Below are 25,568 nucleotides of genomic sequence, written 5' to 3' on the forward strand. Positions count from 1 at the left end.
TTCAGAGTAAAACCAGATTGTGGACTAGTTTCCTAAAGGAAGTGGGAAAGTTTCACTGCTTAGGATATTCAAATACAGGCTTGATAAAGCAATAGGAAACATGGCGTAACAGACGATGGCCTACATCTGGGGGCTTCAGCTTTTCTATAGGGGGAGGGGATCTCCCACCTGTTGAGCTGGGACACCCTTCCAATGCTATCTTAAGGGCAGAGTGGTCCTGGTTGTGGCCCCAGGCTGAGAAATCCTGAGCTATTTGATCTAACATGTTTGTGCATTTAATATCACTTTCAATAAATATACTAAGATTTTTTTAATGGTTTACTTATACATTACAAACAGTTCACAGAGTGAAATGGAAGAAAATAAACTGTACATGGTTGTTCAAAACATGAGATCCCTTGTGTTACACTCCACAGATTAAGGTGGTAATTCATATTTTGGGGAAATGAATGGAAGTTATTAGCATTGATTCCAGCTACCATCCACCTACAATTAAAAATAGGCACCCTTTATAAAAGGAAGAGCTCAAGTTACACATTCTTGATGAGTTTTTTTGATATCTTCTAACTGATGGAAACTGTAAACAGACTAAAAGTGTTAATTTCATAGGCGACTAATTCTTAAATCTAAATGGAAAGCTGAATTTTCTTCTTTGCATTCACAAAACCATAACTAAGTATTAGACCTAAATTATATTTATAAAGGAGCATGCCAAAAACCAGAGGAAATGGCCAAACTGTGCTCTAAATTACAGCATGTGGATTTACTAATAAGAAACAATGTTTTCCAAACTCCACTTTTAGTAGCAAACTAAAATAGGTTTAAACCAAACATATTGGGGTATATTTTCAGCTCTGCATGTTTGGTCAGCCAGAGATAGACACGATAATCTACAAATGGGTGGAGGGTCTATACATCAAAGAGGGAGTGGAGTTATTTATGGTGGCAAAGCAGAATGTAAGTGCAAGTAAAGAGAAGACATTTAAAAAGAAAAAATTTAGGCTGAATACCAGGAAAAACTTCCTTATGGTCAGGTCTTATTAGGCCATGGGACAGCTTCCCAAAAGGAAGTGGTGAAAGCCTCACTGTCTGAATCATTTAAAACTAGCCTAGATACAGAAAGTATATTGTAGAGAACAATCCTGCATTGCCAGGGAATGGACAGGATGACCTAATACACAGATTCCATCTTTAGTGATATTACTGAGCCAGAGAACATACTCCACTAAGGATTCAATTCTATTCCAATACATATGGACAAACTACGGTGGGAGATAGGAGAAATAGGAATAAACAGCTGTATTTTGGATTTAGACATTAAAACAATTTACAATTGGAAAAGTACATTAGGTCATCTAATCCAAATCCCAGAATGTTAACATGCTCAGTAGGTAAGATTTGGAATGGGTAAAAAGAACGGATACTTAAGGCTCAATCCTATCTTCACTGAAATCAATGACAAAGCTCACGTTGACTTTAATGGTGCAGAATCAGGGTCTTAATCAAGGCACTGGACTTGCTGAGAGTCTAATCTCTTTCTGAAGCCTTGTCTATGCAGTGAAAATTTCTTAAATTCCCCTCCCCGCCACCATTGGTTGCACTGGTGTTAAAAATGGTGAGAGCCCTAGCATAGACAACTAAATTCCATGGCCACAGCTATTTTTAACCTTGTGCTGGTTCAACAGTGTTTATGGAATCAAGCAACTGCTAAGGACTTAAATGATTACTTACAATTCAACACAGAAATCTGTACTGGGTTCCTTATTTTAAGTGTGTTTATTTTATAAATCCAAGTTTTGATCAATTTTATCTGGGGACAGGCACTATTTGGAGATCTAAATTAAGAAAACATTTTGAGGAATGTGAAAAACATTCTTGGAGTTCAGGAAAATTACTATGCAAAGTAAGAAAAGTTATGTCCCCATGTTTACCCATCTGTCTGGAAAAAGGGGTGCTGAGCAGAAAAAGCCCTGACAATCCCTTAAGCAAGCACTGCTACTTGTCCCAATCGGTAAGACAACGTTGTCTTACAATGAAACCATTAGGCATAAACAAGAGATCTCAAGTTTGCAAACTCCTTTGGAATGTACATATTTTACATTTAGTCTAGCTCAAAAACTAGGCTGTTAAACCCAAATTATGTTGTCAAATCATTTGCTTTTTCTTCCTCTTCCCCAAAAAACAAATGTAATTTCTTCTAATTACAAGTGGATAAATTACAATATACAAAATCCCAGAAGCTTTCCTCAACCACTTCATAAAGCTCTATTTTGACAAACAGAGTGTAACTTTTCATTTTGATGCCTCATACACTAACAAAGATACACTCTAAGGATCAGTTTGCATTAATACCTCTTTGCAGATTACACAGAACATGAGGGTTTTCTTGGTAGATAAAAGTCTTTTAAAGTTTTCTTTAGCAAAATCAAAATTCTAACTGTTTGTCACCTCTTGTTCTTAATGTACTGTGCATGGCTGTACTGAAAGCCAGGTTTGTAAAGGTTAAGCAAAACAGATGAAAATTAAAGTTTCATAACAAAGTGCATACAGCAAGTATCCAACATTTCAGTATGTTATATCCTACATTAAAAAGCTCCAGTGAATACTAAATCATTAGTCATCATTCCACTGCTAATTAGGCCTGGAGGCCTACAAGTGGTGTTAATGCTTACACTGTGTGTTTTAAGGAGAACCATTACACATTTTCAGTTTTTAGAGAGGGGTCAAAGTGGCACCTAATATCCTATTGATATTAGCTTACAAGACGTTGTAGTTTTCAAACATTTAATGAAGTTTGATTCTAGTAAGTTTGAGTTACACTTACATGTAGATTTGGTCATTTTTGTAAGCTTGTTTCTATTTTAGTGGAGAATTTTAATATAAAAGTCAACAGCCTGGCCAAGGAGACCTGTAGGCCAGGGATATATTCAGGACAGGTAAGGAAAGCCACGCATTCTTGGAGAACACGTTCTTGCAATTTTTATTCTGCTGGCTCTTGCAGGTGTCTACTTTCTCAACTCAATAGCTTTCCACATCAAGGACTGAATCCTAACATGTTCTCCTACTCTGGCCTTTGTGCCCACAGCAGATTCTGAACATATTCTGGGGCTCCACTACAGACAGGGAGGTGTCTCGAGACCAGGAAGAAGTGCACACCCCAGGAGCCATCAAATACATTGCACTGGCTTTCTCCGCAGCATGCAAGGGAGGTCAGGAGGAGGTCAAAGGCGTGGCCAATAGGTTGATGAGATTATGCTGATCCAAAGGCCCAAATCCTCAGTGTAGGTGTAGCAGCTGCTGATACCGCTCACGGACTGTTGTGGCCGTACAGATGCTCCACAGCCTAGGTCAGAAGGGTAATACCATCTGTTTTTAACCCCAGGGAGATTAAAGCCAGATTACTCCAGCCTTGCATAAACGACAATGGTTTGGCCCTGAATAAGTATCTAGGACGAATTATAATGGAATTCAGACATTTGGAATGATATAGGAAATAAAATCCTATCAAAGATCCTCTCTCTCAGATAAACACAGTATCACTAAAAATCAGCTTCAGCAATTTCTAGCTCATCATGAATTATGCTAGACAGTGCATCTGAGCTTAAACTTGTCATTTGCACTGTATATAAAATGTGCACCTCTATTTAAAATGTTTACATTTGCTAAATATTTTCCATCAGTTTAGCACGGTTAGGCCATCCCTTCCATTTCAGTAATACTTATAGATGAATGCTGTTCCTTTCCTAATTTTGGCTACGTGAAGTGTTCATGCTACATGAGATTTAGCATTAGTTAAAAAGAGCACTAATTTTCTGGGATCTTCTATGTCATTACTGCTTCCATTAAATTTGACAGACTACAAACACAAAATTACATTGATGTTTCTTAAACAAAACTAAGTGCTTAATTGTTTTATTTTAGTATAAATATGTAAGAAAAATGAGTAACAATTAACCAATTAGTTTGGAAGTGTTGTTGTTTTATTATGTCTTTAAATTAATCAGCTAGGATAAAACAACAAAAGCACTGGTCAAGACAGAAATAAATAACATCTTAGAGTGAAAGTTGCAAATACAGTCAATTAAATTAAAGCAAAGTTTACTGCTTCGCACCATAGGATGCAGACAGCAGTAACACACTTAGGAGACAGTAGTTTTAGTCACAATCATCAAAAAGATCTATGCCAACACTGGGGAGCTAACACACCAGCTACAAAACTAAAGAATTTTATTCTACCTTTTACAAATTGTGTGCGTGTGAATTTAGTGCTGGCGAAAAGTCTACATTGGTAGTTTCTGGAGACCAAATTCCTCTTTACCCAGAAAGCAAATCGTGGGAGTAGAAGCAGTGCATGGATTCCCACACTGTCCCAAATTTCAAGGCCGGAGGATAGTCCAGTCTCATTGGCCTATTTTTGCAAAGTGTGCCAATTAGTGCCAGTTTGTGAAACTGGCCTGAAATTATCATCTTATTCCACATAGACCATGAATTATCCATCAGGTGGAAGTAACTAAAGGCTGTTACCAACAGGAACAGATTTCAACCAGTAACCTAATGGCTCCACATATTCCATCACCAATCCAAAAAAACCATCCAGCCACCTGACAAATTTATTTTGCCCTATTCCCCATATCAAGTAAGCATTCTCCAAGTATGAGCTCAGACCAAGGAATGAGGAATTCTGATGGGAGACTTTGATCAGCAAGAACTCCATTAGCCTGCGGTTATCCTGAAAATGTCTGCAGTGTGTAACCCTGTGGGTCGTGCTGCTGCACGCAGGCAAACTACTTGCTCAGAATTCTATCCTATTTCATGAGATACTTTGTATTAGGTAGGGTTCTGCCCACACAAAGTCAGTTACAAGACTTAAATGAGCCTCCCCCCCATTAGTCTCCTATCATCTGCCTGATTCATAAAGGACAACAAATGTTTCTCCCAACCAAGGGAGACTATTAATAAAAAGTGAAAATTAATCCGGTTCCAAGGAAGTTCCCTGGCACACTCATCTTGCAAAAGGCAGTAACTTAAGCACACGCTAGGGATTTCTCTCTTCAGCCTGCAATATCTTTAATAGAGAAAACACCAATTATCATGACTAATCATTATGAAGGACCTCCATGTGTCTCCTCTGCCTTGCAGCTACTAACTGCAATTCTTCAGTTGGGGGTTGGGGGAGGGTGGTGGAGGTTGGTGGGAGAGGGGAGGAGAGAACATCTACTTCATTAGTGGACCTCTTTCCATCAGAGTCAATCTGTCTGGTTTGATTTGCCATACATGACACCTAGAGACTTGGAACTGACACTGAAGTATTCCTGCAAGTAAACAGATACCCTAAGCACCCTAATGACTGAAGGTCTAGTCAGACAAAGGAAAATCAATAGCTAGATAGCTAGAAATACTTTTTAAAGGGCCATATCTTAATATTATGTCTAAGTATGCCAAGGAAGACCCATGTATACCATCATTACTAGGGAAGTAGGGGTTGGTGGATGGCATACATGGCCCATTACAGGAAGAAAGCAGGCAAGAGTCTGCACTGCTATGGACAGAGGATCCCAATCCCCCATGTACACTTTTAGAATCATTATATTGTGTACCTGAGCTTCAGTGGCTTTGGGCACAACATCACTGCAAGTGTACGCAGATCATTGTACAAATCAGAACCAAAGTGCCATTAGTACAAGCTATAGCCTCTTAGAGAAACCAAGTATTCAATACAGAAAAGCCTTGTTAAAAGTATTAAGGCAATGCCCCTATAATTGTGCAACACTTTGGACCATATTAAACCATTAATATCACACTGCTCAAGATTTCTCTTCTCTTTCTCTCTCCCCTGACCTACAGCAAATTGTATTGCTGCAGAATCACTGCAAGCCAGACATTTGGCACCAAAGATCTGATGCATGCCCATACTAGTACATCATTTTAGTCATGGTCAACACTGCATTTTAAACTTGTCCCCTGATAAAGACTGCAATATATATTGTACCCATATTGAAATACTTATTTAGGATGAGTGTATGGACAGATGTACTGTAAATATTTGGAACTACTTGTACGTGAAGACAGTCTACCATCCACTGTTGTGGGACACCTAATGGAGGGAAAAAGATGAAGGATACAGGGGGCTAAAAGGAGAATTTCCTTTCTATTGCAGGTTTAGCGCAAACCATTAAAATGATTGTAATGTAGCTGGCTGTATTTAATATATAACCAAGAAATTTGCAATAGAAAATATCATGCATGATCTTTTTGATGAGGAAAAATTATCCCTATGATTACTTAGGATTAGGAAGCTATTTTAATTAAACTAAATGTGTTAAATTATACCAGTGATTAAGTCTTGTTATTTACACTTTTAAGTACTACTTTGATAATTACTAATGATGCAAAATGTAAATTAAGATCACAGGGGTTGAATTATGCTCTGTTTTAAGAGGTTTCTTTTTTAATGGTCACTCCAAATATATTTTTTAAAAGTTTGGAGAAAAGTAGGTGAAATCAAACAGTTAGAATTTTGTGCATCTTTTAAGGCATTTAACCTCCAAATCATAGTCCCATAAAAACCTTTATAGTTTACAAAATTGCAACATAAGACTACAAAGAACGGCACACTTTTTTGCACACAGTGAAATACTAATTATCGTACTTTCTTGTAAACATCTACTCTTATTTTCCATCTTTTTTTTAAATACTGCACAATATTCCAAATATGTTTGGATAAAGAACTGGATGACCAATTTGGTAGCATTATCAAGTGTCCTGACATTTTCTGTACAAGTTTTACAAACACCTCTGGTATCACCGAAGCATGTGTTATGAAAAGAATTCTACTGAAACATTGCACAGAATTTGTACCACTAGGGCTTATACATTCAAAGGCAACTTTCAGGAGTGCAGGTCCATCCATTCAGATTAGGAAAAATAATTACATACACACAAAAATAAGAAAATCATAGAACCGTTACCTAGTGTGACTTTACACCAACAAGAACAACAATAAGTACAATTACTATTACAAATAAAATTAAAATGACAAGCATCTTCCGATTCTTCTTCTGATATTGCTCAGCCTATAGAAACAAACGAAAGGTAGTTAGTATGTTGATTTCAGCACTGTGCAAAAGCAGATCCTGGCATGATTCATGTTTAGTATCTAGACACCTACTAGACACATACACTGTTTTTACGGTTATAACTTGACATTTCACATTATACTGCAAAGCGGCCACTTTGGGTATGTCTATGCTGCAATTAACCAGCCGTATAACTGTGGGCTGTATAACTGTGGTGCAAATGTTTGGGCTTGGGCTGGAGCCAGGACTCCGGGAACCTTCCCGCTCACGGGCTGCAGCCCGAGCCCAAATGTCTACACAAGTTCACAGCCCCACAGACTGAGCCCTACAAACCCAACTTAGCTGACATGGGCCAGCCACGGGTTCTTATTGCAATGTAGACATGGCCTTATAACTCAATAACTCATGTCAGCATTGTACAGACTTCTTTGACTTGGTATTGATGTACTGAAGACAAGTATATGCTGAAACCCCATTTATCCACATTAGATTATTTCAGATAAGAGGGAAACTTCATGTCACAGAATTTGATCTCGTCAATTAAACAAAGGTTGGTTGTGCTTATCTTTAGTTCCTGGAAAAGCTGTACACCCCATAGGGTGCTGTGTAAAATATTACTTTACCTAAAATAGAGGCAGCACACCTGAAAATGTAAATGATAACTAAAATCATAATTTTAGATTGTTTAGGTGCGGAAATTATCTAAATTGTGGACACAAATCAGGCAATTATGCATACAAATGTCTCTAAGTAACAGAGCTGGTCAAAAATTCTTCAAACTTTTTTTTGGTATTATTTTAAAAAAAGTGGTTTTTGAAGGAAATGAATTTTTTTTTTAAAAAAAGCTTCATTTCCTTTAAAATGTGTTTTTTGATATAACAAATCAAAATGAAAATTTTGTTTTAGTTTCTGAAATTGGAATTGAAAATTTTTGTTTTGATTTGGTTTTCAGTTTTCTACCTCCTTCCCCCACCTTCTCTCTATTCCCCAACTCAGGGGATTAGAGGGGGAAACCACCCCCCACCAAAAGAAGCCAAAACGAAAATTTTAAAATCAAAACCAAACAACGACTGTTGTTTTGATTTCTTAAATCAAAATAGATAAACACCATGACAATTTTTGGAAAAAAAATGAAAAACAATGTTAGAAATTTTTTCCATGAGAAATGCTTAATAGGACTGGTGAAGAAATGTTAACTAGCCACTTTGATATGCAATTAACTGATGTGCAGTCAACGTAATTGCACACCTAATTAGCCTGTAAATCTGGCCCTTAAAGTATCCCAAAACAATGGATTGTGTAACTTTCATTTTGTTATGAGGGAGGAATATTTTAATAATATTAATGGCATCAGGTTTCCAAAGTGAATAATGCAAATCAGTTGGTAAACAGAGTTTGAAATAGCTGTGCACATTAAAGCAGAAAAGAAAACTGACAACATATGCCTTAAAGAAAAAAGAGATACCAATCGTAGCAGGCACTCTGTTTTACAGTATCATGATAATTTGCATATATATTTCCTGTGACTGATTAGATTTCTACCAAGTGCTTAGCTACAGCCCACATCTACTGAAAACAGTCAGTATAAAATGCATATTGCACGAAGGATCCAAGCTCTAATCAGTATACCAGAAGGGACCTGTGGCATGACTATATCTTTCCAGTTCTGATCATTTATTTATTTCTAGCCCATTTTGTGTAAACTGCTGGTCATTACATTAATAATTATAGCCAGGGGATCAATGCCCTGTTTTCAGTGGTCACCAATTCATCTTTATACACAAGCAGAAAAAAGAAACTAGATAGCAATGCATTATGCTCTTCTCCAATGGCACTTTTCTGATGACAATGTATCAGAAATCTGCAATGATATAAGAAGACTGAGTTTGCAGTAAACAGACTTCCAAGTTTCCAAAATATAATGGGCCACTGAGATTCTGAGGTTGAGCATAAACTTCTCATTCCATGTCGTTGCCAGCCATGGAAGGATTCAATTGAACAGAACAAAATCCTACATTTTTTAAAAAGAGGGGAAAAAAGCCTTTTTGTATTATTTTCCTGGAGTCCAAGCTTTTCAGCTACCTCAAAACTAAGATTTCCAGAGCAGAAGCACAAGGTTTGACTAAAATCCTAGCTGATGCAGTAGAAAAGAGGAAAATACCCACTTTCAGCTCCACAAAAAGCAATGCCTGCATATTAAACCCAGGCCTCAAGGGACAACATCTGCAAACTTGGGCACCTAAAGTGAGGGATTTAAGTCCACGATGAGGGACCTAAGTAACTAGCCTGATCTTCTGTGTAAGCTGCATGAGGCTCAGCAATTGGAAGGCAGGCCACCTGTATTTATGTGCTCAACTATGGACGGGGTGCCTAATGCCAGGAATCATGTTTGAAAAGGGTTGCATCTGAAGAAGTGAGGTTTTTTACCCATGAAAACTTACGCCAAAATAAATCTGTTAGTCCTTAAGGTGCCACCGGACTCCTTGTTATGTTTGAAAATGTTATGCAGTAAAGTTCCTGGTAGAGTCAGATCATAGATTTCACTTGCTGTTGCATCCACAATTGCCACAAAGCAATTGTACATGACAGAAGAGGCACCAGTTATTTATTTTTTTTAAATTTGGCCATAGTGTTTGATGGATCTTCTTAAAAATATTAAAGAGTATCATGTAACAAAGTATATAGCATCTTAAACATCCGCTCTGTTTACCTTATGTAACTGTTTCAATCCCTCTTCGGTTTTTATACACGACTGCTCAACATTGTAGTCAATTCTGTCCAGAACTGTACCCTGAACAACAAACAACAGTTATAATGAGCATGAACCTGAACCTAAATAAATACTACAATTGTAACAATCAATTACAATTAATAAGAGGGTGATAAATAGGGTTCACAGAAGATAACTGATGAGCTATGCAGGCTAAGCACATCTTCAAAAAAAAGAACCAGTCAAGAAAATAAAATGTTGTCTTTAAAGGAGTTCCTAGCTTGGTTGCCTAAATAATGGGACTGTTAAAGCATACACAATTTGAGGTGTGTAACAGTGATCATTTCAGTTTTTAAATTATAAATGCAGATCCAGTTACTTGTAATGACCAAGAGTTTCTTGCAACTTTAACACTTTTTCATGATCCCAGGAAACAATGTTGTACTCTTGGTTAGTTTTCTCAACCCTCAAATTCCTTGCACCATGGAAATGAACAGAAACAATGGGCATCCAAATCCTTTGGGTATGGGTATATCTACACAGCAACTGGGAGGGCGCTTCCCAGCCCTGATACACAGACACACGCTAGAAAAGGTTGCCAGAATTTTTTTTTAACATGGGCAAACATATTTTTCCCTAGCCTGGAAACCATTTTGGTGGCAGGGAGGGAGAAAGAAGGGGGGAATATGCAAACTAGCTTGAGGCAGACACCAAACATGGACTATTACAGCCCAAATGGTTGAAATTTGGCAAAGTTGTAAGAAATTGAAAAGAGGGTCTACCAGTGAGCAGTGTCAGGCAACCTTAACAACAGGCACTGCTACCAGCTCTGTCTGTAGTGCTGATACCATGGGTCCACACACCTGTTCCACTATCATTGCTCCAAGGTCCCTAAATATTTCATTGAGATCAGAGATTGATTGTACAATCTGGCGGATTTCTCGTTCCCGCTCTTCCACCATTAATGTGTTTTGTTCCACCAATACTAACTGGTCATCTGTAAAACCCTGTAGAAATAGAAGATTTAAATGATGAGCTAACAGTAACAACATGGAACATTGGTAGTAATAAATATTAGGATGACAATGCTTTATGCCAGGGCCTCTTTGGAACTCTAGCAGCCACAGACATCATTAAGAAAAAAATCTTAGTATGCTACTGTGCATTAAATATGTAACAGATTTAGGGCTGCCACAAAAATAATTTGGATTGCCATCTGTATTGCACACCCAAAATGTCAGCAGGGCATCAAAATCTGTCTGAAAGCAAGTTTGTCCACATGTATCAAACCAAGGAAATGGCAAAACTTACATGTCAATGGTAGTAGGTATGGCCTAGCTACTCAATGCTCAGTGTACAGAACAGCTCATAAGGTCAACTGCTGTTAAAGTGTGTATACTACAGCAATGACTGTGTTTGCAGAATCCTTTTGTATTACAGACATTACTATTTTGATCTGCCAAGGCCATTCACTACAACGCACTGTGCTCATTTTCAGGCTCTCTTGTTTAGAGGTCAAGTGGAACATTACTTTTATTATGCTACTTGAAATACAGTCCACCACCTTTTCCACGAGTTTGCCGCTTAACCCTTTAGCCTTGGAGGTTGTGGTGTTTTGCAGTACCAACAAACAGAGGCATACTGAGAAACACTGACATAGCAGGAGTACGCAGTTCCCACACTGTTGTGGGCACTTGTAAGGGACGCATCTGGCACGCGTGGTAACACTGGAGATGTGTCTTGTGTAATATACCAAGTAGGTGAGGTAGAGGTAAAGCATTAAATTGGACCCATTCTTCGTATCTATGCTCCATAAGGTCTGTGCAGAAAACTTCAACTTCTTTGTCAAGAGGAAATAGAGTCACAGGGATCACTCCTAATGACTGTACATTGCCACCATCCAATTGAAGCTACCGTCCTGCCAGCTGATGACAATTCTCTTCAGAACCCCTACATGTGCCCTGGAAAGATGGACCGAGGGGTGACAATGCTGCCTCTGCAGAGCTCCTGGTCTCTATCAGGGGAATGAGAGTTTGATTTCTGAACTCATATCTCTCTCACTGCAAAAAATCAAAGCTAATCCCAACTTCCTAACATTATGAATGACAATCTGTGCTCTTCCTTTTCCCCCAAAATGTATGGCACGATATGTATTACTGAACACATCTTAGTGATGACATATCAGAGCAGAAAAATACTTTTTTTAAAATTCAAGTCTTTAACCCCCCCCACTCATTTACAATAGTGCTATTAGGAAAACACTAAGGCAACTGGCAAGATGGAACTCACATGTGGTTTGACGCATACATCAGACACAATCTGGTTTTTGATTCACTCTCATGATTCTCATATCTAAGACCACAGTAAAAACCAAACAAAAAAACCCTACTCTCCAATAAACTTCACTTAATACCTACCAACTTACCCTATCATAAAGAGTACTGTCCTCTCCATCATCCATAAGCGGGACTGATGTATCAAAGAAATGCTTGGATCTTTCTTCTCGATTCTTCATGCCTGTAAAAAGAAAAAAGCCGTGGCTGAGTATAATATTTAGATACACAAAGCAGAAAGTCACTCAGATCCACTATTATCATTTTGAAATACAACATTCTAAATATTAATGTACGTTAGGTGAAAAGATTTTTCCAGAAGCTTCAGGAGGACACAAAAGATGTAGACAGGGAAACTTATTTATGCAGAGCAATATCACGCCATTAGCCAGATTTTCCTAACAGGCACTGAATTTTAATCAGCATATACAGATTGCTATTTACAAAGCATGACCAACTTTGACTACACAAGATTCTGGTTAGATCAACAACTCTTAATCATTATGTTCCATGAACTTCAAGTAATTTAGCATGCTCTAACATTCACCATATGAAATTTAAGGTAATTTAAAGGTTTTTTTTTTTTTTTGTTGCCCCATCTTTAAAAAAATGTTTTATTTCTTTTTGCAGAAAAGCACATTATTAGGATTGAGCAAAGCTAGAGGTGATGAGTAAATACAGATACTAAGGTGATGTGCGCTGCAAAGTACCTAGGTAGATACATGCACTATGTCTCTCACAGGGCAGCAGTTTTCAGTGTGTCACCCCGGAAGTTATTTTCTAACAAAGAAATCCTCTCAGTTGCATGTCTCCTCCTAGTCATGATCCCAAACCTTACCTGTGGCAACTATAGTGCTGTGCTACAGGGTGAAGAGATATTAAGTCAATATTAAGTGGACAAGATAAAAATAAGTTGGTGCATTTGCCTAGTTACAGAGTTTTGGACACTGCACATTATATATGTGGTATATTGCACATAGCATTTTGCATCTGTGTTTTCTCTCCTCTATGGCTGTTGGACATTAACATTTATTAGCAATCAATCTCCACTTGTTGCCTGCAGCTAAAACTGTACATAAGACTTCACTCATATATATACACCTCATATTTGTACTTGTATCAAGACCACGCTAAGTATATTAACTTATTTTATAAATAAGTTCAAAAGAGGCACAGGTTTGAGCACAGGACTTAGAGCCAGGAATTCCTGAATTCTACTACTAGCTTTTCGTGATCTTGGACAAGTCACTTAACCTCTCTGTGCTTCTGTTTCCCCAACCCAGAATATGGGGATACCACCTTCACAGCACAAATGGAATAGGGCGATGGTATTTGGTCAAAACTTTGCAGACGAAGGCACTTAATACTATATGTCTTTGCAGATGCTTACGTTTGAGATAGTCAGACTGTGCATGCCTAAAGTTGGTGGATAGGTCCTGAAGGGCCTGTGCTAAGGAAGACACTATGTTTCTGAGAACCCGTTCTTCTTGTTCTGTACAATTACGTGACCTGCTCTGCAAGGCCTGGACTGCTCTCTGGCATCTGTGAAATAGCTGAAAAAATAATTCCAATTAGTCAAAGAATAGTAAGACATTTTAATTATCAATGGCTCAAATGCTGAACGAATGACTGTAATACTTTAATATAAGGATTTCTAAAGAAAAGTAAAGAACACTGATGTCCAGACTGTCATTTAAATGGATATAAAAACACAGCACTCAGATGAAGATTAAAATCCAAACAATTTTGCAGATAAATATAAATGAAAGTTTTCTGTAAGCTAAATTTTGTAACTGATTAAAGGATTTGTGATTAAGCAAGTTATGATATTTACTTTGTGAATGAAAAAGGCATTCAAGAGATCATGCAGGCTGTTCTGCCCAAGAACAATATTTACTCCATTAGAAAGTAATTACTTCTGTTCAGAATGGAGGTCGCATATTAGTAATACTATTTTATATTGTATAACTCCTTTACAAACATGAGTTACTTGAGCCTCACAATCCTACAGCAAGGGGTTTAACATCTATATTACAGATGGGTAAACTGAGGCATAGAGCAAGTAAGTGACTTGTCATCATAGAGTATAAGGCCAGAAGAGACCACCAGATCATCCAGCCTGACTTCCGGTATATCACAGGCTACCTGCACCCAGGATCTCATTGACATAGTTGAAGAACTAGGCACAGAACCCCAAAGTTCTGGCTCAATCACCTGCTCTAACCACAAGAGCGCACTGATTATCAATGTGAACTTTATTTCAAATAAGTCAGCGCCACACCAGGATAGAGCAAAGTAAAACCGTGGCTTCGGAACTGAACATAATTAACATCTTCTCTGAAAATATTTTATCTGCACCTGTGTGATCTCTTGGGTAGTAATTTCTATTGCATGTTCTTCTTCGCTGCTATCATCCAAAGTAGGCCTGTTTAAATATTTGTCGTGAAGACTGGCTAATTCTTTCATTTTCTGTTTAATCCTGCTGATATCATCCTGAATCTAAAAGAAATGGAGAAAGGACAGTAATGCCACAAAGGAAAAGGTTCTGACAAATACCAGATAGACTTAATTTATGTGAAGAAATAATTAACAGAAGCGTGTTCTGTAGAAAAATAGGCCAAATATTTTAAGCCAAAATGTACAAAGTTGGCCTCTGAGTGTTTGATCTGTGACCTTGTTGCTCCTTTGACATTTTAACTTAGCATAAATCCTCTATTGGTACCCACTGGATGGGACTATGGTGCTTTCAAAGATGTAACTCCACTGGACTGGACCATAATACAGTCAAAGAATCATTCAAATTATATAAAAAACTAACAGTAAAATCAAAAACGTAAATTTAGAAGGGAATATGAAAAATCCAGATGGCACCTTCACCCATATCACATGGTGTTGCAATACAAACCAAGCATAATGGTTTAAATTCAAGGGCATAATTTCAAATTGGCTTCTACCAATACAACTGTAAGGTCATAAGACAGATGTCTGCAAGCAGCGTCTTGTGCTTGTAAAGGCTGAATACCCATTTTTGTGCACACATGAGGTTTTTTGTATACAGAAAAGGACATGATCGTAAATGTTGTGAGTTCATTTTTAGAGGCCTTTTTGAAATCTGTACTAGCAGCTTCACTTTTTGTGCCATGTTTCTTGCATTATGCATGTAAAACAGCATTAGAATTTACAAAAAGACTTTACTTCAACTAACTCCTTTGTAAATTACTATTACAATAAGCCTTATTGCATTAGTGTTGTCACAGCTATTTTCCCAATAAAATCCGTGCACGAGAAACTACACCCAACAATACCATGTAAGTACTTACTTCTCCCACTCCATCAACCCATTTGGGAGGTAGCCGCTTTGTTACACAAACTGCTGCTTCGGGATCTAAACTGATCCCTGATACTAGTGCCATGCGATCATCAGCAAGCTACGAAGGGGAAAAGCAACAAATTTAAAGACAGAAAACGATGTCTATTCAGATTATAGACATCCAATTCAGGTCTTCGTAATCACGGTAACTGCAACCTCCCTTAAAAAAAGCCAGTTTAACAGAGTAGTTAATGCACGCCATATGCAGTTTACTCATTTGTGATGGATGCTCCTCATTTCCTGGCTTGTTCCTCACACATTAATTAGCAATGTCCTTGTGTCCTGCCAGGACTCGGGAGATAGAATCCACTCTGCAACTAGCAGGCAGCCACACATTTTCCTCTCTGCTTCAGGACTCAGGAAGCCCTTGAGCTGGAGTAAGGGAAGTGGCCTCACTCTATGTGAGAGCTTGTTGCCAATGGATCCTCATACCGGACACATTTCTCTACAGATCAGGGCTAGCCAAAATTTTCAAATTTCATTTCAATGACTTAATTTTAAAAAATATGTTTTGCAGTCTCAAACAATAGTATGAGATTTCCAAATAACCAAAGATAATGTTTATTAGCTCCCTGTGAAGCTAAGAAAAGAAAGTTTTCTATATTCTGTCTCCAGTGAGTTCTTTCACATAAATACTGAATTTGATTAATTCGGAATCTCAGATACTAGGGGGGACACGGGCTAGATAAGTATCTGCTAGACCAATATATTTAATAAATGATCATGTGTAAGGTCTTTTAGAATTGATATGAAGAAAAATTGGAGGATCCAAATCAGGATGCCCAGAGTCACCTTATTTGGGGTAGGAGAATTTTAGTAAAACCTGAGGGGCTATGTTTTTAGGGGGCATGTTTACAATAACAAAGCTAGTATACATGATCTAAACCCGTGCAATAACCCAACGTAAATACATGTTACCCCAGCCTCCCTTCTGCATGTTGCACTCATTTGTGGCATCTTGTCTACTTAGGCCCCAATCCTGCAGAGATTTGCAACAGCAAACACCTGAATCTGTGCAGGGCCCCACTGACATCAACAAGGGTCTGCCTGCATGGAGATCACTGCAACGTCAGGGGCTTAGATTGTATGTATACTTGTATTTGTACAGTGCCTAGCACAACTGGGCCTTGGTCCTAATTAAGGCCTCTGGGAGTAACCATAAAATAAGTAAGTAATAATAAGTAGCGATCCTGGCAAGGAAATAAATAAGCACACAGGCAAAGCTGCCAACAGAAATGCTTTTAGAAGGAAACAACCTCAAAACCATTTTGTATGTACCGGTAATTACAGAGACTCCCATAGTGAAAGCAAGCCTTTAAAAAGTGGCCTGCTAACATCATGGTATGTTCTCTGGAACAGCACAAATACAAAGCCGAAAAACATCCTGTGTATATCACAATTCATAGGAGTCACATCATTTGAATGATAGAAGATGTTTTAATGGGTGTCATGATATAGAGTTTAATGTTATTGGAAGCTGAAGTACATTGATTTATTTATAGCCGTGTTGTAAGTTTTAAAATGAGGGTGCAGTACATTCTGAGGAGAGAGAGAGAGATAGTATACTTGAAAACAGAGCGTGGATTTCTATTAAAACATAGCATGGCTGCAACCAGATTTGAAAAGTTGAAAGGCTTTAAGGGAAAGAGAGAGAGAACTAATCACAAAGATTATCTGCAGAGTTGCAAATGCTTACAGTAAGTGTGCAGAAGCCTTATTTTCCAAATCTCACTGGTAGGTGTAGGTCAAAAAATTTTCACTTCACCCTCAAGAGGCATCTAATAAAGCCTTAAAATAAAACAAAGCAGCTAAAAAGAGCATAACATGCTCAGTCTGGCAAAGACTAAAGGCCCAGTTCTGATGTCAAATATGCCAATGCATTATATGCTGTTATAGGATTTGACATAATTAATGATGAAATACACTTGTTTATCCTCAATCAGAATTGTGTCCTTAAGGTGTGGAGTGGGTGGAAGGAAGATATCCATTTATTTCCTTACTCTAGCAATCTCTTACTGCCCTCCCTGCCACTCCTTTTTACCCCCCAAAGCTAACAACAGAAGAATCTCAAACTGATTGAGACACACAGAGCAAGGTAGTTTACCTGGATCTGTTCTTTTTGCTGAGTTAGCTGCTGTAACCTTCAGTATTTTTTATTTTTTTTAATATGTGATTGGAATAACTTGTAATTAAAAAGAGAAATGAACACAGTATGTAGTTACAACTGTACAGAGCTGTAATGAGCCTTACAAACAAGAAAACTCTGAGGTAAGGCCAATAGTACAATAAACAACAACATAAACCACTTAATACTTCTATAGCACTTTCCTTCTGAGTACCTCAGAAGGAAAACTTTACCAAACCCTCACCAATCCCTTGAAGTAGTATCCTAATACCGTATAACTGATGTGTAAACAGAGGCACTGAGAGGTTAAATGACTTGTCCACAGAAAATGTATGGCAGAGCTAGAAATGAGACCTAGGTCTTTTGACTCCCAGTCCTGTGATCTAGCCACTAGACCGTACTTTCTAACTTAATTCACTCAGCCTCCTCTCATTCCCACTGAAGTACTGCTGCAACGCTCTGCTCCAGCTACAAACAGAAACACTCCGCTTCTTTATAGGACATTGAACGCATAATAGAATAGATTTATTTTATAATTAAATAAAGCAGCATGAATGGTATCTCATGATGTACCGGTACTTTACATTAAGAAAAAGCTACTGAAGTACGTTTTCTTCAGTTCATTTTGTTTGGGTTGCATTTTGAAGTAGGTTGCTGTGCCTATACAGATGGATTAGACGCGACTGCGAAGGCAAGATTTTTCAAAACGTCATGTAAACCGAAGATGTCATATTAGAGAAATCCCATTAATACTACTTTGTGTAAGCAGATGGCAACATGTATATTTTGCAGCTGTGCAGACAATCAAAAGCTGTGCAAATTAATTGTTTCTAGTGTATAATGCTTTTCTATTTAAAAGCTTAAGCTTTGAAGATCTGTTGATAATAAGGATACTCCCCCAAAGGCCCTGTTGCTGCAAACATTATTCGGCATACTGCTTAGTCCATTGAATCCTAAGGGACTACTCTCAGAAATAAGCCCTATGGCTGCTATAGTTTACAAAAGCAGGAACAACATTTAATGGTTTCACTGTATAAAGTTTTTATATGTAGTGTGCACATAGTAAATCTGGACAGTTTTATGTAAGTATATAGTAATACTGTAAAGTGACTACCCTGAACATCAAAATGTCTCATGAAAGCTCTCTGTCACACTAATGAAAAAGCTGCCTCATCCTTGTATTGTGAAAAAATACAACCATCAGTGATCTTACACTGTTAAATCTCAAAAATTAACAGTAAAAAGAAATGAGTGTTCTAACTGATCATCATCTATATTGGATGCATCATGGTGGAACAAAACATAAAAAAACAATACCTCATCCAGCTCCTGATATGATTAGTTGATTCCATCAGCCCCATCCATTTAGGGACAGCAAAAGGTAAAAGAGAGAGAGAGAGACATAGGACAGAGATAGGGTACAGTCAGTTGAGAAAATACTGAAGCTTTATTTTTTTTAAATTGATAGTTTACCAAAACAAACCAAAGAGGCTCTTAAAACAGTAATGGCTAATAAAATACAGCATTCTCAATGTATCTACATAAGCATTTAGCCTGGTGCACAAAAGCACATTTTTCTTTAAAAGTTATTTCAGTTAAACTGGTAAACAGGAACAGTCAAGAAATTGATTTAAATACAATATATGATTTCAAATACCAACTATCAGATAGAAAAATTGCCGTGTAAAACATATTTAATATGAGCTGTAACAGCTGAATGTAGCAAGGATCACGTGTCCATAATATTCAAAACCCAGTATACATTTTGACACATTCAATTCAAGAAAGAGATTGGAAGACCTGTATGCATTTTGGTTTGATATTTTTATTAGGCAAAGCTTGAAAAATTGACTCAAGACACACATTTACTGATAAGCATCCCACTCACCTTAAGAGGACATAGTGAAAGGCAAAAAAAGCCACGCCAAACACCAAAAGACGTAAGAGCTAGTTTAGTATACTTTAGTTATCAAATAATGTTATTGTCCTTATAGTTGAAAAGCATATAAAAGACTAGCAACTACAATATATTTGCAACTTTACCAGTGTAACCACTGCATTATCTTTGTACTGCATAGTGTATGAACAGGGGGCCAAAAGAATCATTGAAAAATAAATTAAGCAAACGTTACTTCTAAAGCAAGGACAAAATACTTCAGAGGTAAAAAGGTGTCTCATGCTACACTTAAATACCTCTTATATTTACATACTCAGCTTTAGAAATAAAAAGTAATTTAAGAATGTTAAGTATTTAAACTTTGCCTGAGTATTTAAAATTTCAGTTGCATTGATTCAATGACTGTCAGTATCAAAAGGCTGAACTATTCTAATGAAGAATAAAAAAAGTTAACTTTTTACAGCAATTTCTAGTACTCATGAAGGGTGGTAGATCAACAACCCTGGAACCTGTTTATCCCAAAACAAGATAAGACAAGGTAGTGACAAGGTTTTGTCAACCCGCCAGTGTGCTTCAACCCTGCGCTGGAGGCACCATGTTAGGGAGGAAAAGGCAATTTGCACAGATGTTATACTGGTAGGTGTAGTGATAGGCACCCCAGACGGATATATGACAGATAGCCAAAAACTGTATAGACAGAGCTTTCTTGCGGAGACAAATGTGGATTTAACTAGAATAGCAATTATGGAACAGAAACCTGTCCACTAGGAACTGGGTCCAATTATTAATTCATTTCACACAGGGCAACAAGGAGACATGAAGCTTTTCTATCTCTGCCAGTACTGGTTGCATTTACACCAGCACTTGACAAAATAGCTTTTTATTCCATCAATGCTAGTAAAGGCTTTGAAAATGTAAAGCTGTAAACAAGTGCTAAGTATTACTAACCCACTACCCTTTCAATGGAAACTGAATTTGATTGGTCAGTTGCTTCTATGCCTGTTTTCATGATCAGTAACATTGCTATGTAAATATTAAAACTTTAGAATGTCTAAAAAAAATCCTGGTGATTTAACAACCTCTAATTACAATCTGGATAAATAAAATTTTAGAAAAGCCAAACAGAGTGCCAAAATAAAGTACACTTAAAATATATTACTAGGTGTGACCTTTACTGTTCTATAAATGTAATTTCATAAGGAGCTTGTACAAAGAGAGGTGGAATAAAGCTAACCATGAAAAAAGATTAGTCAATGGCAGCTCCCAGGTTGAAATGGAATTTATAGCATTAAGTACCATTTCTCCTTACAGAAAATGCACTAGTGAAAAGCAACAGAGAAAGAAAGGAGGACCCATATGTTTACGGGAGACTTTTCTAAATAAATGAGAAGTTTGACTTAAAAGTGGAAATGGACAGAGACAATTCTATACTAATGTAGTTTCAGTTACCAGCCAGAAATCTACTTGGCTGGGCTGTCAAATGGGGTGCTTAGTTATTTACTGAAATACAATTTTTAAAATTCAATTCAAATTGGGCCTATTTATATGCATTTACAAAAGCCTCTCTCTCTCGATAATTATTTCATAAGTTATTTCAAAGTAACACTGGAATCTGAAGTTTTCCATCATAGTCTGACCGGACCAAAATTTACAAACAGCCACAGGTATAGAGTTCGTCCTCTTGCACTTGAGGACTATGCACTTGAGGATTATGCCCTATGTATTATAATCACTTTGCAATAGAATACAAACAACAAAAGCAATAAAAACTGTCAGAGAAGAAAGAGGAAACAAACAATAAGATATTAAGGAGAAAAATGGAAGGGCTTCTCCTTTCATATTTAAAATATCCAAATTGGAACTACAGCATATTTTTATATATAAACTTGCTGTATGTTTAAATGATCAATGGAGAGAATATACTCCAAGCCCCAATCCTGCAAACTGATATACAAGGGTGGACTCCTGTGCCTGCAGAGTCCAATTAGCTTCTACATTTGCTATTATACTATGAAGTACTTTCAAGTAGCTGAAATAATATTTAGCTGAAAAAATGTACTGAGTTTTGTATGCTGGATTTTTGTATACATAGATGTATATACTGCAGTGGAATGTGACTTTATTAAAACAAGTGATTACATTTCAGAATGGAACAATAGCAAAGCTAATTCCTACCAGGGAAAGAAAAATTGAATGACTGATACATAACTAAACATGTCAAATCACTTCTGGCCCTGATCTCTCCCGCAGATGTGCTAATGAGAAAGTCTATGCCTACATGGCAGCCCACTGTAATTGCATCTTCTTGCAGGAATGGTAGCTATAACATAGACTTCATACAATGGGTCCAATTTTGAGATTCTTCTTTAAGGTTTCAACAGGGGCTTTGCCTGCAAGAGTCAGTATTGGATCCCGTATGCATATGTACATGTTCTTTAAAACAAGGAAGAACCAAACTACGAACTAAAGGTGTACCTGGATTCAGAGTGACATGAAGATATAAAAAATTGAGTGGCCGCAAATGTTTTTAAAACTAGACAATTTTTATTTCATTATTGCTTTTGCTTAAATTGTTTCCTTGCTTTTTTCATCACTCTATGTACAACTGGAAAATAGATGGCTGCACTCGTGTGTGTGTGTATATATATATATATATATAAATAAATAAAAATAATATATGGAGATACACCTTTCTCATAGAACTTGAAAGGTCATTGAGTCCAGTCCCCTGGCCTTCCCCTAGCAGGACCAAGTACTGATTTTGCCCCAGATCCCTAAATGGCCCCTTCAAGGAGTGAACTCACAACACTGGGTTTAGCAAGCCAATGCTCAAACCACTAAGATAACAGAGCTAGTTGCTTTGGAAGTTCAAAGTCCTAATAAAATTAGATTGCTTCCAGGTGACAAAACCCCTAAAGGGAATGGTGTAATTTTTTGGGGTAGGTTAAAAGAGAGGCAAACAAGCACTGGCTGTGTGGACAATTATAAACCATCCTACTTCCTTTTTTCCTACACTTTCACTAAGTGTAATTATGTGATGGTATTTTCAGAATTTGGAGACTGAATCATGGTAAATTTGGAATGCATCTATTGATTAAACAACTTCTACAACAAGAAACAACAAAAAGATCTGTCAGGTCTAGGATGCCATATTACATGAACTTCAAAAGGCATTCATGCATTGCATTTTAACAAATTTATGACACCATGATCCATATGCCTCTCTTTTCCATAATTAAAATATAAGATACACATTGAAGAGAGCACAGTCATTCATTTTACTTCGGAAAAGGGAAAAAAAAAGAGATACCAGCAACTTGTCTCAAAATAAGAAAAGGTTAAAACAGTGGTGGTAAACTGCATTATAAGTTTTAACAGTGCCCACAATAAAGTGAGAAGAAGAGATCAGAATGAAAAGATAGCTCTATTCCTTTCACCTGGGAAAGGAGGTGGGGTTGGGAGAAAAAGGAGAGAGAACTTAATGTCTAATAATAATCTGAAGATATTTAAATAATAATAAAGTTTATTATTTATGGAGCAAACAGACAAGATCAGTATGAAGGGACAGATCTATTCTATTCATTTTACATGGGGAGAGGACAGTGGGAGGGAGAGAGAGTGTTAGAAGTGTGGGACAAATGGAGGGTGGGAGATGGGGAGAAAAGTGTAAGGGGCAAGGAAATTGTAAGAGGAAAGAAGATGGGGAGGAGGGAAACTATAGGGTGAGGAGAAGAAAGGGTAGGGGGGGAGTTGGGGGGAAGGTGAGGCAAAGGGGTGCACTGGGGGAGAGGAGATGGGGTGAAGAGAGGAGGAAGGAGGAGACAAGAACACTTGCTGTCTGACTGTCCTAAGCAGATGGCATTAGAGCAGCAAGTGTGGGATACAGTAGGATGAAGGGAGGAGACTCACCGCAGCAGCCATGCTACGTGAATTCAGAGGGCTGGAGGAGCTGTAACTACTCACTTGCTCGGCCAGCAGTTGCCGGTTTTGGATCGCGTTGTTCCGCAACAACAAGAACGCGTCTGTTAAACGCCGGGTGGCCATGGCTCTACTTCTAGGGCCCCCGCTGGACTACCCGCAGAGCTGTCACGGGACCCCTCGGCACCCCCAGGGGTCCCAGCCCCGAGCCTTCAAGGGCCCCCCCTGCACTCCCAGGGGCCCCAACCCCGAGCCTTCAAGGGCCACCCCTGCACTCCCAGGGGCCCCAACCCCGAGCCTTCAAGGGCCCCCCCTGCACTCCCAGGGGTCCCAGCCCCGAGCCTTCAAGGGCCCCTCGGCACCCCAGGGGTCCCAACCCCGAGCCTTCAAGGGCCCCCCTGCACTCCCAGGGGTCCCAGCCCCGAGCCTTCAAGGGCCCCTCGGCACCCCAGGGGTCCCAGCCCCGAGCCTTCAAGGGCCCCCCTGCACTCCCAGAGGTCCCAGCCCCGAGCCTTCAAGGCCCCCCCCGGCACTCCCAGGGGCCCCAACCCCGAGCCTTCAAGGGCCCCCCTGCACTCCCAGGGATCCCCAGATTCCTCGACTCCCCCTCGGCCTGCACGGGACACCCCGAGCCCCCCAATAGCTTCTCTATCTAAGGACTCCCAGGTCAGGCTTGTGCCCTGCGCATCCCCCCACCCAGGGGCCTGGCTCGCCTGGGCCTCCCGCTCTAGCTGAGCCCAGACACCCCGGGGCGGATACAGCGCGAGTCCCCGGCGGCTCCTTCCCGCCGCTCACAGGGACCAAGGAGCGGGAACGAGCCCCGACTCCCTGCGGCAGCCCCCGGCTTCATCCAGCCTCCCTCCCCGGATCTGACAGCGGCCCGGCTCACTTCCGCGTTGTGCATCACTAGCGCCCCTTCCCCCGGCCCGCGCGCCGCGGCACCAACGTTCCGGCCCCGGGGCGGCCTGGGCCCCCGCCCAGAATGGGAGGGGAAGAAGCCTGTTGTGCCTTTCAGCCTGAGACTGAAATCTTGAGGGATTCCTTAGGGCTGCCCCACTGTCCCCAGCATCACTGGGCCGCGCCATGGGGGTTGCCCCCAGTGCCAAGCCTGTGGGTGCTGCAAGTGTCCTGGGGCCTTTGCTAGGGTTGCCAATGTATTTCAAAAACAAGGGGCTGGTTTCTTAGCACCTCTGCCCCACCCCTCCTCCGGGTATTATGATTATTAATAATAATATAATTAATAAGCAGGTCTCACCTATATTCGCCAGAGGAATTTTTTGCTGCTTTTTGCAGCACTCAGCAATTCCCAAGCGTGTTGTACGGAGATGAAAAAATAAGGGATGGATGTCCCTTGTAATAAGGGACTGTTGCCGGGGCCGTCCCAAGTTTGTAACAATGTCCTCGAGGGGTCCCTGTCTGCGGGGACCAAAGTCCATGAAAGCATAAGCCTGTACTGATTGGGGAAAGGGGCAAGGCCAGCGCCTTAGCTTGAGGGCAGCAGCTAACTCATTAACCTGTCTACAGGACTAATCTCCAAAAGGGGCACAAAGAGCCAAACTGTTAGTAGGATCACCAACCCCAAGCATTCAGAAACCAATAGTCAGGCCCCAAAATCATAAGGTTGGCATAAAAATCATGAGCTATTAAAACTAATAAACATTGGGTTCTGTATCAGAGGGGTAGCCGTGTTAGTCTGGATCTGTAAAAGCAGCAAAGAATCCTGTGGCACCTTATAGACTAACAGACGTTTTGCAGCATGAGCTTTCGTGGGTGAATACCCACTTCTTCGGATGCAAGTAGTGGAAATTTCCAGGGGCAGGTATATATAAGCAAGCAAGAAGCAAGCTAGAGATAACGAGGTTAGATCAATCAGGGAGGATGAGGCCCTGTTCTAGCAGTTGAGGTGTGAAAACCAAGGGAGGAGAAACTGGTTCTGTAACTGGCAAGCCATTCACAGTCTTTGTTTAATCCTGAGCTGATGGTGTCAAATTTGCAGATGAACTGGAGCTCAGCAGTTTCTCTTTGAAGTCTGGTTCTAAAGTTTTTTTGCTGCAGGATGGCCACCTTAAGATCTGCTATTGTGTGGCCAGGGAGGTTGAAGTGTTCTCCTACAGGTTTTTGTATATTGCCATTCCTAAT

General features: G+C 39.2%; 1 protein-coding gene across 5 annotated transcripts; it reads right to left on the minus strand.

Moving 5' to 3' along the window:
* Positions 1-291: 291 nt before the first annotated feature.
* On the minus strand, positions 292-23,721 carry STX16 (syntaxin 16). Of its 5 annotated transcripts, none has more exons than XM_044985582.1 (10): positions 23,421-23,721; positions 18,932-18,943; positions 15,440-15,547; positions 14,478-14,618; positions 13,510-13,672; positions 12,212-12,303; positions 10,650-10,793; positions 9,787-9,867; positions 6,969-7,073; positions 292-3,378 (listed from the first exon to the last, which is right to left on the minus strand). In XM_044985582.1, exons 1-9 carry the CDS (start codon positions 23,553-23,555, stop codon positions 6,969-6,971), a joined length of 981 nt encoding a protein of 326 aa, XP_044841517.1. In that variant the 5' UTR covers positions 23,556-23,721; the 3' UTR covers positions 292-3,378. The 5 variants fall into 5 exon arrangements, with proteins under 5 accessions (XP_044841517.1, XP_044841516.1, XP_044841519.1 ...); XM_044985581.1 differs by having other exon boundaries at positions 292-3,446; XM_044985584.1 differs by having other exon boundaries at positions 292-7,073; positions 23,475-23,718.
* Between the last annotated feature and the right edge of the window lie 1,847 nt (positions 23,722-25,568).

The sequence above is a fragment of the Mauremys mutica genome, chromosome 13, assembly GCF_020497125.1.
Source record: "Mauremys mutica isolate MM-2020 ecotype Southern chromosome 13, ASM2049712v1, whole genome shotgun sequence".
NCBI classification, from domain to species: domain Eukaryota; kingdom Metazoa; phylum Chordata; order Testudines; family Geoemydidae; genus Mauremys; species Mauremys mutica.

Coding starts and splice junctions, on each gene's coding strand:
- STX16 (XM_044985582.1), bottom strand. CDS start 23,555: ATGGCCACCCGGCGTTTAACAGACGCGTTCTTGTTGTTGCGGAACAAC. Junction 13,673..14,477: donor CTACCCAAGAGATCACACAG/GTGCAGATAAAA, acceptor TTATTTTTTCAG/CTATTTCACAGATGCCAGAG. Junction 7,074..9,786: donor GATTGAAACAGTTACATAAG/GTAAACAGAGCG, acceptor TTGTTTCTATAG/GCTGAGCAATATCAGAAGAA.